General features: G+C 48.1%; 1 protein-coding gene across 2 annotated transcripts in view; it reads right to left on the reverse strand.

Annotated features, from left to right (window-relative positions):
- NINL (ninein like) overlaps positions 1–14,888 on the reverse strand; it is a 146,312-nt gene that overhangs the window by 66,523 nt on the left and 64,901 nt on the right. For both annotated transcript variants that reach the window (XM_066595802.1, XM_066595801.1), the window contains exon 10: positions 7,617–7,757. In XM_066595802.1, coding sequence (XP_066451899.1) covers positions 7,617–7,757 — 141 coding nt within the window. The remainder of the gene's footprint in view (positions 1–7,616; positions 7,758–14,888) is intronic.

Raw genomic sequence — 14,888 nt, forward strand, 5'->3', positions numbered from 1 at the left:
CAGCGCGGCGCTCCAGGAAGCCCTTTGACGGCAGGGGGCGGGGCGCCGCATCTCACGTCCAGCGCGATGACGTCATCGCGTCTGCATTAGGAGCGGAGGGGGCGGGGCTTAGCGCAGGAGCGCGAAAATTCAAATAGGAACCTGAGAGAAGCCAGAACGCCAGCATCACAGGTCGCAGGGTGTCTGCAGCACTGGTATAAAGATGAGTGCTCCAGCCCCAGAGACAGCTGAAACCTCAGCCTCAGCGGCCGTAAGTAGCCAGTGCGGCAAAAATACAATGCAAATATCCAGTATGTTGTGTATGGAAAAATTGCATGTTTACCCGCAAAAATGCTTTGTTTGTCAGGGGGATAAAAAAGACATCCCCCCTAGAACAAAACTGCGAAAGTGCGTGGAATGCGGGACGAGACTGCCAGCCACGTATCAGAGGCCTCTATGCAAGGCATGCGTGGCTAGGCTAGTCAGAGAGGAATCGGGGGGATTCCTGGATGACGTTAGAAAGCTGGTGAAGGAAGAGGTTCAATCAGCTCTAATGTCACTGCCGGCACCGCCAGCGAAACGCCAAAGAAAGGCATATGTTCCCGAGGAGTCTTCTGATTCCGAGAACTCCATCGGATCAGAGCAAGAGGAGCAGGCGGCCGAAGAGTCCTCAGAGGAGGAGGACTACAGGAAATATTTGTTCCATCAAGATGAGTTGACGGAACTAATTAAATCAGTTAGGGCTACGTTAAAAATAGAACAGCCCAGAGAGCCGCGGACCCGACAGGATGAGATATTCAGTGGACTTGGGGAAAGGCGCAAACATACCTTCCCGGTCCACAAAAACATCTCTAAAATAATTCAGAGAGAGTGGAGTAAACCAGACGCAGGTTCCTACTCCGCTCGAGGCGTAAAAAGGAGATACCCCCTGGAGGAGGAAGCTTGCGCAAGCTGGGACGAAATACCTAAGGTAGACGTCCCGGTGGCCAAGGTAGCCAAGAGGACGACTCTGCCCTTTGAGGATGCCGCACAGCTAAAAGACCCCATGGATCGCAAGGCAGAGGGACTCCTAAAGAAATCATGGGAGGCAGCGGCAAACATCCTTAGGCCAGGGATCGCAGCCACTTGCGTGGTGCGGACCCTGGGGGTATGGTTAGAGCAGCTGGAACTACATCTGACCAACAAAACGCCGAGGGATCAGATCCTTAACTCCCTTCCCATCCTGCGCATGGCCACTAACTTCCTAGCGGACGCCGCGGCCGAGACCGTCAAACTCTCAGCAAAAGCCACAGCCCGCGCTAACTCAGCCAGAAGGGTGTTATGGCTGAGGTCATGGTCAGGCGACCTGGCCTCGAAAAACAAATTGTGTGCCCTCCCATTCTACGGCCAATTTCTATTCGGACCGGACCTAGATAAAATTCTAGAGAAGGCGGCCGACAGGAAAAAAGGGTTCCCTGAGGAAAAACCACAGAGAGTGAAGACCTTTCCCCGGGCCCCAATGCAGCAGCCCGAGGCCTACCGAGGCAAGGGCAAGACAGGCCGCTGGAGTTACCCCAAGGGGGGCAGAGGAAGGAATATCCTCTTCAACCCCCATCAGGGGGAGCCGAAGCAAAGACCCTGACGCCATCCCCGTAGGGGCAAGGCTGGGGAGCTTTGTGGATCAATGGGCCGCAATCTGCGGGGGCCCATGGATCCCAAAGATCCTACAGCACGGATACCAGATAGAGCTGGTATCCATCCCCAGAAGGAAATTTATTACCACGCGAGCCCCAAAAAAAAAACAGCTACATTTACTAGGGCAAAGCGTGCGCGACTTGCAGCGGTTAAACGCAATATCTCCCGTACCGCGAAACGAGGAAACCCAGGGCTATTACTCCAGGCTCTTTTTAGTAAAAAAACCCGGCGGGAAACACCGGACGATAATAAACCTGAAAGACCTGAACACCTGCGTCCGATACAGGAGATTCAAAATGGAAACCATCTCCTCGACAATAAAGTTGATCCCAAGAGGAGCCTACATGGCGTCCATCGATCTGAAGGACGCGTATTTTCACATCCCGATCCACAAAGATTCACAGAAATACCTGCGGTTCGCAGTGGACATGGGCGGAAGAACAGAGCACCACCAGTTCAGATGCCTGCCCTTCGGGATATCCTCAGCTCCCAGAATCTTTACCAAGATTATGGCGGAGGTAGCCGCCCACCTGAGAGAAAAATCGATCCTAGTAGTACCGTACCTGGACGATATTCTATTAATAGCAGAGTCCAAATAACTCCTAACCAAACATCTGGAGACAGTGCTACAACTTCTCCAATCATTGGGATGGATTATAAACTGGGAAAAATCCAGCCTAGATCCCGGCAAGCAGAAGACGTTTCTGGGAATAACTCTCGACTCAGAATCGCAATGCTCCTACCTACCCGAGGAGAGAATACAAAAAATCCGCAGAATAGTCAAAACCTTCCTACGAAGACGATTCTGCACAATTCGGGAGGCAATGTCTCTTCTGGGGAGCTTGACATCATGCATCCCAGGAGTAGCATGGGCCCAGGCCCACACCAGAGCCCTACAGGCCGTAGTCCTATCCTCGTGGGACAAAAGGCAGTCCTCGCTAGGGGCAAGGATGTACATCCCAAACAGGGCAAAAACATCCCTGCGTTGGTGGACATCCCCAGAGAACCTGCGGAGAGGGGTTCACTGGCTACAAAACCCAGCCATCCACATCACAACAGACGCAAGCGCCTGTGGATGGGGAGCGCATGTGGGGAACCAATTCTTTCAGGGTCCCTGGCCTCAGAGGATAAAACAACAATCCTCGAATTTCAGAGAACTACAGGCAGTTTGGCAGGTTCTACAGCAGTTGGGCAACTCGCTACAGAACCATCACATAAAAATACTGTCAGACAATGTCACCGCGGTCGCTCACATACGACACCAAGGGGGCACAAGATCTCCCCCACTGCAAAGCATCGCACACAAAATCTTTCACTGGGCGGAGGGCCGGATCCTCTCGATCACGGCAACCCACTTAAAGGGGACACTAAATGGAAAAGCAGACTTCCTCAGCAGGAAGCAGATAGACCCAGGAGAGTGGTCCCTCTCCCCAGAGGCATTCAAAATCTTAACCAACCGGTGGGGGACCCCACAGTTGGACCTCTTCGCAACCAGGGAGAACACAAAAGTAGGCAACTTTTTCTCCCTCCGGCCAGGAGATCGTCCGATAGCGGTAGACGCCCTGGGCCAGGACTGGGGACAAGGACTGGCCTACGCCTTTCCGCCCATACCACTAATCCCCAGGGTTTTACAGCACTTCAGAACCCAGGGATGCACGCTAATCCTAGTGACCCCCTTCTGGCCAAAAAGAAGCTGGTTCGGTCTTCTGACAACACTGAGCGTCCAGGACCCAGTCACCTTGCCTACCTGGACGGATCTTCTATCACAGGGGCCACTGAACCACCCCGGCCTAGACAAACTCCATTTAACGGCATGGCTCTTGAGGAATCCTCGCTAAGAAAGAAAGGATTCTCAGAGAAAGTAGTAGAAACCCTAATGTCCAGTAGGAAAAAGACGACCCACCTGATCTACCAGAAGGTCTGGAGAAAGTTTTCCTCATGGAGACAGGGAAGGGATCGCGGGGATTCTATCCCCGACACTCCGCTAATCTTAGAATTCCTGCAGGAGGGCTTAGAGATGGGCCTCTCCCCGAGCACCCTAAAAGTCCAAGTTTCAGCCCTTAGCGCTATCTGCGACACAAAATTCGCAGACGATAGATGGGTCCACAGGTTCCTAACAGCAGCAGCTAGATTACGCCCTAGGCCCATAAACCTGTTCCCAGACTGGAACCTTAATTGGGTTCTAGGGGCCATGACAGCGGTACCATTCGAACCGATCAAAGCGCTACCTATAAGAATGCTGACAATCAAGACCATCTTCCTAGTAGCCATTACATCCGCAAGACGGGTTAGCGAACTACAGGCCTTGTCCATCCGCCACCCGTTTATGAAAATTACAGACACCAAACTAATATTTAAAACAGACCCGGCCTTTATGCCGAAAGTAGTGTCAGATTTTCATAGGTCCCAGGATATAATAATCCCCTCATTCTTCAGCCACCCAAAAAACGAGGAGGAAAGAACCCTAAGCTGCCTGGACGTTAGGAGAGCAGTCCTAACCTACATAGATACGACAAGCCACTGGAGGCGGGACGACAACCTGTTCGTCCAGTTCAGTGGCCCAAATAAGGGTAGCAAAGCAGCGAAAAATTCCATAGCCAGGTGGATCCGCCTGGCCATCATAGAATCCTATAAAGCCCTCGGGAAGGAGATCCCGCTAGCGCTTAAAGCCCATTCCACAAGGGCAGTAGCGTCCTCGTGGGCCGAACACAGTTCAGCCTCGGTCGAGCAAATTTGCAAGGCCGCAGTCTGGAAAAAACCCCACACGTTTACTAAACACTATAGGGTAAAAGTGCAGCAGGACGAGGACATGGCCTTCGGCCGCAAAGTCCTCTCGGCAGCGATCCCACCCTAATAAACTTTAGTTGGTACGTCTCATTGGTGCTGTCGTGGAGACGACTGGGGGAAAAAGTGGATTATACCCACCTGATAATCAGGTTTCCAGTAGTCTCCACGACAGCACCCGTACCTTTCCCGCCCTAGAAAAATAAAATAATAAATTTAAAAATTAAAAAACCCCGGTTAGGGGAAAAAATTTAAGTTTAGCTCCTGCCCCGGCAATTCGTTAGAATCCACTGAGGAAAGTGGGGAAGGGGGGGAGCTTTTAACCTCTCAGTATGTTCCTGTCCTACCAGGAGGAGGCAATCTCATTGGTGCTGTCGTGGAGACTACTGGAAACCTGATTATCAGGTGGGTATAATCCACTTTTTCTGACACAGTCCTAACATTTTCCTGCAGCCACCACTAGGGGGCGCTCCGTGTGTGGAGATTATTACTACTTTCATTGCATCAAATCATAGCTGTAGAAATTCACATGCATTGAGATACCCATAGAGGGGGTTGATGCAAGCCAAATTTTATCTTGCACATTATGAAGGAAAGGGATTTCTGGGACTCAGATTATCCATTTCCCGGATACCTCATCATCAGATCAGTTGAGGTCTGCAGTGCTTGTGGCTTCTTCTTTGGCATGTGACGACATCTTCATCAGTCACACAGCCTGTAGACAATAGGTTAGAACCCCCCCCCCTTCCCCCGTGCTCCAGTAACCGGATAGGTAAAATGAGAAGGCAAAAGGAAACGCGTTGCACCTTGTGAATAAATGATCTTTTCTCGTCGCAATTTGGACAAGATTTTATTTCTACGAGCCGACCAGGATATCCAGGGGTGCCAATTCCATTGACACCCCTGCTAAGTAAGTTCCTTTTGCCTTCTCATTTCACCTATCCCGTTACTGGAGCACGGGGGGGGGGGGTTCTAACTTATTGTCTACTGCCTTTGCTGCCTCTGGTATACAGTCTACCTAGAGTCACCCTGGGATGCTCTCCCCCATTGGGATGTCTTTTTGACCAGTGATCAGGACTCCTTGACGACATCACAGCTTCCACCGTGGATAATTATTGCCTTCCAGGATCATTAGACGCACCGTGACCTTTCACAGGGTCCGCTACGTCTGGGGTGAGTCCAATTGGATTTCCCTTTTTTTTTCCCCCTACTCTGCCATTTCCTACACCTTATATTGGAGCGCTAATCTCATCTCTTTACTTCAGTCACACAGCCTGGGACAGCTTAAACACATTCAAATGAATGGGGCTGAGCTTCTATACCAGGCATGGGCTATATAACGTAGGGTGCTGTGTCTGAATCACTGAAGTGGCGATCATCAGAGCACATTAGCTATGTCAAACAGATGATTTGTAGAGATCCTGAAAACTGAACCCTCAACGATCTAATATTTAGGATATAATCTGAGGATAGGTCATCAATAGGTCTCCCATTTTTATGGGAGAGATATATTATCAAATTTACGACAGTTTTTTGGTGCAAGTACATTGAAAATTATGGTAATCTGACTGAGCTCCAGATCTCCAGATTAATGAAACACTTGCGCTACTTTTTCTGGCGTACGAGTTGAATCAAGTTGGTGAGACTTCAGAACTGAACCAAGCACGACATAGAAGAATAATGGAAAAAGCCCAACCTTGTGTTTTTAGGCTAAGCAAGATTCATCTACAGGAAGTACACTCCCATTAACCCATTGAGTGGCGGGTTTCCTACGACCCTGTCGTACCCACCAGGGCAGGTTTTTAAAATGGTCTAATCATTGAATTTCAGCTAATTTTGCAGTTGCGTTCCAAGAGCCATAACTTTTTCATTTTTCCATTGACCAGGCCATATGAGGGCTTGTTTTTTGCGGGACAAGTTGTAATTTTTGATGGCATCATTTTTGGGTATATATAATGTATTTCATAACTTTTGTAAAAACATTTGTAGGGAGATTGAGGGAAAAAAATAAATTCTGCCATTTGTTTTTTGGATTTCACTTTTGCGGCGTTCAACATGCAGAATAAATAATGTGATAACATTATTCTCTGAGTCGGCACCATTCTGGTGATAGCAAGTTATACAGTTTTTATGTTTCTGGGAGGAAAAAAAGAAATGGGGAAAAAAGAAAAAAAGGGGCCATGTCATTAAGGGGTTAAATAATGTACCAACTTCCTTCTCTGGGTCATTACGACGCACGGATACCACATGTGTGATTTAATTTTACATTTTTTACAAAGTAAAGGGAGACAAGTGTTTTTATTTTTTATTTTTTTTTAAACTTTTTTCTTATTTTTGTCCCTTTAGGGGACTTCCACAGGGACCCATCAGGACCCCCTGATCCCTTTCCGGGGGTCTGATAGTGACAGCCCTTTACATGCTGCAGTGACAGCCCTTTACATGCTGCAGTCACATAGACTGCAGCATGTAAAGGGTTAACAGCAGAGATTGAAGGTTTTCTCTGATCTCTGCTGTAAGAGCTGGTGCCTGCTTGTCCTCTGACAGCCAAGCACCAGCTCTCCCTGCCACAGAGACCGTCGGTTTGCTTCTGACAAGCCGATGGTCTCTATGGCAACCTATAAACAAAGCAGGACATTAGAAGCAGGAGATTGCCGGCATATCGGCAATATATTCCTGCTTCTCAAGGTCCTGCACTGGTTCTCTGTGGGACTCTGCAGGCAGAGCACAATGCCACAGCTTGTGGCATTGTGCTCTGCAGCTCCCATAGTGATACATAGCCTGGAAATCTTCCGGGCTATATCACTATCGGCAGTGGAGCTCGTCCCGGAAAATTTCAGGGCGTGCCACTCAAGGAGTTAATAAACGCAACAGAAAAAAGTCCGCAAGTATTAACAAACGCTACCTCTATAAAGATCTGTTATAAAGTTACGGTGAACATTAATTAAAAAAAAATAGGTGTACATTTTGTACAGCTCTCAGTGCAGGGGAGACCCATAATGGGTTTTGCCATGGGACCGTGTGATTTCTGTGTATACCCCTAGGCTGATAGACCAACAAAAATTAAAAAATACAAAACTAAACCCAACACTGTAAATTAAAAAAAATAACAAAAGAACATAGGGGTATAGTGTAATTGCACTAAAAATATCTGGGAGTGCTAGCTCCTCAGCCCAACTCACTTGATCTTGCTCTCATTGAGACTCTCCATCGCAGAGTTATGGTCATCCACTTCATCAGCCAGCTGTAGGTTCCTTTTTTCTGCTCGATCCAGGTCTTGTTTAACTTTATCTCTCTCGTTAGTTATTTGCTCAACTTGGTTACTGCAAACAAAATGGTTAGCATTAAAAAATACTTTCTCATTGTAGACAGAATTGATTTTTCTAATCTTTGTGTTTTTATTCTACATAACAAGGGACTTAAAGCCAAATCAGCGGGTAAGTGGGGGCCCAGCATTGCATCAATCAGCGGTCATTGCCAGGGAAAGTTTCACTTATTACATTTGTCCTTCTGTCAGGAACGGTATTTTTTCTCCTTAAGGAGAGCATCTAGAAGGTGAGTGAGGAGACTTATAAGGGCATGCACGCTCCTCTGGGAAATATGTAAATAAGGGAGATGGAACAATAGCTCTGCAGCACAACCTATTGGAAGGCAGCATTCCTGCCTGTCAACGTTTGACTCTTAAGGTCCCCTGTCCATGACCGAGGTGGAATATCGCCAGCAATATTCCACCGTGGGGAAGGAAGGGGGTGCACTGACAAGTCTCAGCAGTGAGCCTAACAGGCTAACCGTGGAGAATCGCGCCAATCGCAGCATGCCACGATATAAATCCCGCGAGTGGAGAATCACTATGATTCTCCACTTGTGGACACCGGCGCCTCGCTTTACATAGCAACTCTATGGAAAGCTTCACAAATGTGATCTGCGGTAAATTATCGCCCGTGAACAGGCAGCCTCATACAAGCCTTGTAACAATGAATGGGAAATGAAACCCAAGTCAGAATCCATACACCGACAACAGGTAGCGCTGCAGAGGTATTGTTCCATTTCTGCTATTTGTCCTTCTGACATATCTGCAGGGAAAATATAATATGATACACCGGTCATTTAAATGAATGGCCAATCATGTAATACATGGACTGCCTGTGAGCTTGATTAGTGTTTGTCTATGCAGCCCAATATCGAACACTAAAGCAGGGAATTACTCTCTACAACTTCCATATGTCCTAATAAGGAATATAATAGATCAGCCTCATTAATAATAGCTGGATACAAGTTTTAGGCTGTCTTACCACAGACACATTTGTGTGCGCAGAACTTAAGCACCCAATATGCTGAAAATAGAACCCACTGATGTTAATAGGTTCATTTACATTTCAGTTGTGCGCGAAAAAAAAAAAGATGGAACAGGTTATCTTTTTGCATATTTTCACACCAAAAGGTACTTATAGAAGTCAATGGGGGGGTTACGCAAACGGATGTGCAATATGCAAGGAGATAAGTGAAACACTGCGTGATTCCGCTGGAAAAAGAAAAACACATCTGGAACTCATTAGATGAATTAGCCATTTCAATTGGGTTGTGTTAGTGTCCCACTCGGAATAAAACAAAGCCCTGCGGGCAGAAAAAGTGCACTAAAGTGGTCCGACACTCATAAATAAACCTCGTTCATAGCACAGAAAGGTTGCGCTAGGGTGTGCACAATTGTGCTTATGCTCATGGGATCTTACGCTTTATTAAAACCTTACCAAACTCTTATAAATAACCGACACAGACACCAATATTGGATAAAGAAGGCCGCGGTGTTTATTAACGGGGTTACAAACATTGGGGAGAAATGTAACCAATAATAACCATAACACTTCCTGTAAACCCTGTTTTACAGACCCAAGTTTATTAACCAATCAATAACCATAACAGTTCATGTAAACTCTCTTACAGACACGAGTTTACCACCACCAAACTCTCCCCAAGTTTACCTGCCCACCCGCCTAATGCGGGCAACAATCCCCCACCAGGCCATGGCATCCACTAATGACATGCCCCCCCCAACACCCGCAGCCTCCTCAATCATCTACACAAATCCATATTAAAAATATCCAACTCAATCTCTGCCAAGTCTACTAGATCATTCCTATGGAAGCCTGGAACAAAACCTTCCATATTAGCATATCTAAAAAGAAAACATCCACTCCTGGCATGGAGCTCTCTACCACCTAGTTAATCCTTCTCTGAATTCTCTCGCTATATACAGACCTCGGCAATGACCATAAGAATCGAGGAACAGTATCTGAAAAAACTATCACTGTATCCGGAACCTTGTTTAATGCTCCACATCTCCCTTTCAATGTCCCATGACACATCAATGTGTTCTCTTCTATGTCATTAACCCTTAAGTGTAAAAATAAAACATCTGGACGGGGCCCACGTGACCCTCTATGACCACGTGACTTTCCAAGCCCACGTGACCCTCTATGACCACGTGACTTTCCAAGCCCACGTGACTCTTTATAGATCAGTTCAGCCATTAATCCACTCCACCTCATACATCTATTACCGCACAAAAATGTCAAACCGTGATCTGTACAATCCCAAATTTTCGGAATAACAGCGCTCTGCTGCCCTTCTCCAAGCCCAGTACACAAAGGAGGGTCCAACAATCCACACAATACTTTTCTTAATTCCTAGAATGAAAGACGAATTAGTACACCATATTATTCAGGCGCATGTACAACTTAAACCGAGATGAGCCCCATCTGTCTACCTTTTTCTTCAATAAAACCAAACCTGTAAACAGGTTTAAGCACCATTATACATTAAAAGCGAGATGATGACTGGCCATCATCCCTGCCTCCCCGAAAACAAGACAGGGTCTTCTACTAATTGCTCCATAAGATCTTACTTTTGCCATGTATAGCTGCCTGGACACTATTTACATTGACTTTTTTTTTTTTATTAACTGCAACTAGGGCTTATTTTTGGAATAGGGCTTAAAGTTCAAGCATCCTCAAAACCCTGAAAAATCCTGCTAGGGTTTATTTCCGGGGTAGGTTTTATCTCCAGGGAAACAGGGTACATGGATCAACAAAGAACCTGGTGCTTGCGGGCACAGACACATCAACGCCTGCAAATTCCTAACCAAGCATATATTCTCATAAAAATGAGCAAACAAGCGAATCCACGCCGCTTTACCCATTTTGTCTTTAATTATTATAACGCTCCCATGGTTGGACACATCCTTAAGGCCCCAAAGTCACATCTAAACAGCTGTACCTCATATGCCGATCTACACACTTCAGGCAATACTTTTACCAACTTCCCTAGTAAGCTAAATGTGATAGCAGAGCATGGATCAGGGGCGTACACTACTGCCTTACAGCCCCTGATCAGCGGCATACACTACTGCCTTACAGCCCCTGATCAGCGGCGTACACTACTGCCTTACAGCCCCTGATCAGCGGCGTACACTACTGCCTTACAGCCCCTGATCAGCGGCGTACACTACTGCCTTACAGCCCCTGATCAGCGGCGTACACTACTGCCTTACAGCCCCTGATCAGCGGCGTACACTACTGCCTTACAGCCCCTGATCAGCGGCGTACACTACTGCCTTACAGCCCCTGATCAGCGGCGTACACTACTGCCTTACAGCCCCTGATCAGCGGCGTACACTACTGCCTTACAGCCCCTGATCAGCGGCGTACACTACTGCCTTACAGCCCCTGATCAGCGGCGTACACTACTGCCTTACAGCCCCTGATCAGCGGCGTACACTACTGCCTTACAGCCCCTGATCAGCGGCGTACACTACTGCCTTACAGCCCCTGATCAGCGGCGTACACTACTGCCTTACAGCCCCTGATCAGCGGCGTACACTACTGCCTTACAGCCCCTGATCAGCGGCGTACACTACTGCCTTACAGCCCCTGATCAGCGGCGTACACTACTGCCTTACAGCCCCTGATCAGCGGCGTACACTACTGCCTTACAGCCCCTGATCAGCGGCGTACACTACTGCCTTACAGCCCCTGATCAGCGGCGTACACTACTGCCTTACAGCCCCTGATCAGCGGCGTACACTACTGCCTTACAGCCCCTGATCAGCGGCGTACACTACTGCCTTACAGCCCCTGATCAGCGGCATACACTACTGCCTTACAGCCCCTGATCAGCGGCATACACTACTGCCTTACAGCCCCTGATCAATCGCTCTACCTGAAAAACAGAATTAATAGGTACGAGGTTATACCATCTTTGAAAAAAAGCCAATCCCCACCAATACCTTCCAGACTGAGCTATATGAGCTGCATCCTAAATGTTGGGCTCTTCTTCCCTGAATTGCTGCATCAGCAAACAAGACTATGAAATAAGAGCTGCATTAATCTCACACCGACCATCTCTAACCCTCAATAAGAGGTTATATGTTAGACATAATCTGACTAGTATACGAACTAACTCCTGCCGCCCGGCTCTGACCAACAATCACTCCATAACCATTATCCACTAATGATAACTCCTGCCGCCCGGCTCTGACCAACAATCACTCCATAACCATTATCCACTAATGATAACTCCTCCGCTTCCACAAACTCCCATCACAAAGCTGACTGACCATTAAAGTCACAGATACCAACCATACACTAAATCCTGCTTTAGCTCCCTTGACATCTGCGCATGCGATGTATGGGCCTTCCAGCCGCACATCACCACACATAACCTGCGGGAATACCTGCGACCAATAATAATCACCTGTGAAGCCAAACAGGACCGACCTGCTAACGGCTGTAACTCAGTCCATGTAATCGTCCTTCATACATAATGTCTGACTAATTAAACTTATAAATTACACACCCCTGACATTGGCAATTAGAAAAAACATCGCAATGCTATCAATTGAATACGTAAAAATTCCAACCGAGTACACGGACATACCATTTTTTCCGTTCGCCAGCGGCACCCCAAAATCCTGCATCCTGACCACATGCCCTCTAAAACTTGTGCACCCCTCATTACCCTGATGCCCCATAAACAACAATCATCTAAGTAGTGTATTACACCCGCATCAGGGGATTCCTTCCTCCCACCTACTCTAAAAATGAGGATAGTCCTAAATAATAGTAGGATCCTTAGATCCCATCGGTAACGCCAAACCGGAAACCAAAGAATTAACACCCCAACCAATAAGAAGTTATCCGAATAATGCATCACATGACCGAAGGGCCATAATAAAGCCAATGTAGTCACATGATGCATATCTTACTGCCAGCAGCTCAGAAGCCCCTCAGCATTCAGAGACAACTGCTTGGGGTAAGATAGATGATAAATCACCGGGAGGAGATAGACTCCGTCTGTGGCATCACCCTTAGAGGGGACAACCTCAGATTGAAAAAAAGGGGGTATCAAAATGACCGGCTACTCTGCCCTCAGCTGTGTGCTTAGCAATTTAACTACCTCAGGATCATAAATAACTGAAATTAACTTATTAACCCCTTCACAGCCGAGTCCCTTTAACTCATGCACATATAGGCCGTACCGGGAGCCTTCTTTAATGAGCCGGGCCTACTTCCAATATGAGAGCCTCACTGGAGTCTTGCCCTATTGCAGGAAACTCTCTATTTCCTGGATGCAAGGAATTTGTACTGATTTCTGACTAAAACAACCATAAATGGATGAGACCGGCCCAATATGAGCCCTCATGGCAGTACCCACACCGCTCCATTACCTCGATCCCATAAATGTAAGAACACATCCAGGTGGTGAGGAGCTCCAAGGATGTCTAACAACCAACTGACTAGTTATACTGAGATAGTGAGGTGCCCCAAGGATGTCTAACAACCACCTAACTAGTTACACCGAGGAAGTGAGGAGCCCCAAGGATGTCTAACAACCACCTAACTAGTTACACCGAGGTAGTGAGGCGCCACAAGGATGTCTAACAACCACCTAACTAGTTACACCGAGGTAGTGAGGCGCCACAAGGATGTCTAACAACCACCTAACTAGTTACACCGAGGAGACACCAACAGTCCGGTAACCATTATTAACCATCTCTGTTCCTCCGGTCATCACAGCCTCATCCTCCGGTTATCTCAGAGCTGACAGTCTGCATACAGTGGCCAGTTATCTCACAGCTGACAGATACCAAGCGGTGGTTACCTCAGAGCTAACAGTGGACAGTTACCTTAGAACAGTCTCCTGCAGCGCTCAGCCCCCCCAGCGCTCAGCCCCCCCAGCGCTCAGCCCCCCCAGCGCTCAGCCCCCCCAGCGCTCAGTCCCCCCAGCGCTCAGTCCCCTCAGCGCAGCGGCCAGTCACCTCAGCGCTCAGTCACCTCAGCGCTCAGTCACCTCAGCGCTCAGTCACCTCAGCGCAGCGCCCAGTCACCCCAGAGCTCAGCTACCTCAGCTCAGAGATGATACCATTAATAAAACACAATTGTTAAGCAGACATACCTTCCCCCTCATCCCCTGACTAGCCCTTTCTTTACAGCCCAGTAAGGGTTAACACTAACACATTTAAAACTGACAAATCTACCTTAGGGGGCGCTCACACGACGGCCCCGATGCCCAGCACCTTGTGACCCAATGCCAGGAGCAGAAAGTACAATGGAAAGATTCACATGTCTTCCCCATAATGGACCCGCTCCTGGCTCCGGCCCACCAAAAAACCGAACACAAAAACCGCCGTGCGAAATCACCCCCAACTGGTACACAAGCTAAATCCTTCTATACACAGGTGCCAGTAACCAGGGGTACCACCCAGTTACTGGGGGTCTCACCACTTGTAGAGCTTCACCTGTACCCTGCCATTACAGCAGCACAGGACTTGGCAGAGCAGCCGTCGCCATCTTGTAGAGCTTTACCCGTACCCTGCACGTGCAGCAGTACAGGACTTGGTGTTGTCATCTGGTGGCACTGTTCCTGCTGGTATTGGCATCTGGAGGCACTGTTCCTGCTGGTGTTGGCATCTGCTGGGCACTGTTCCCGCTGCCAGGTTTCAGTCACCTCTGATCGGATGAAGGTAAAGGCAGCCCCTGTGTTCGCTTCACTGGTGGTTCTCTACTGAGAAGTCCTCCTCTGATACAAGTGTTCACACAATGCCCTCTGCAGCTCCTCCTGGCCGGCGCTGCTGACAAGTCCTAAGCTGCAGCACAGGAGATTCCAGACATCTCCTCAGCTATTCCTCACTGTCCACTTAATCCTCGCCGACGATCAGCTGCTATAGAAGGTCCTCCATCTTCACAGATGATCTGAAGCTGTGACAGCAACTGTGAGGGGAGCCGACAGGAACTGTGAGGGGAGCCGACAGGAACTGGGAGCTGTCACCTGGATGCTGCATGCTACTTCCTTTCCAGATGATGATGGCCCACATCTCTGCACCTCCATATCACACTGTTGCTCCTCCCAGCTTGTTCCTCTGGACCAATCACCAGCCACTGTCAGGCCACCAGATTCTG

Source organism: Eleutherodactylus coqui, chromosome 3 (assembly GCF_035609145.1).
Source record: "Eleutherodactylus coqui strain aEleCoq1 chromosome 3, aEleCoq1.hap1, whole genome shotgun sequence".
Lineage (NCBI taxonomy): Eukaryota > Metazoa > Chordata > Amphibia > Anura > Eleutherodactylidae > Eleutherodactylus > Eleutherodactylus coqui.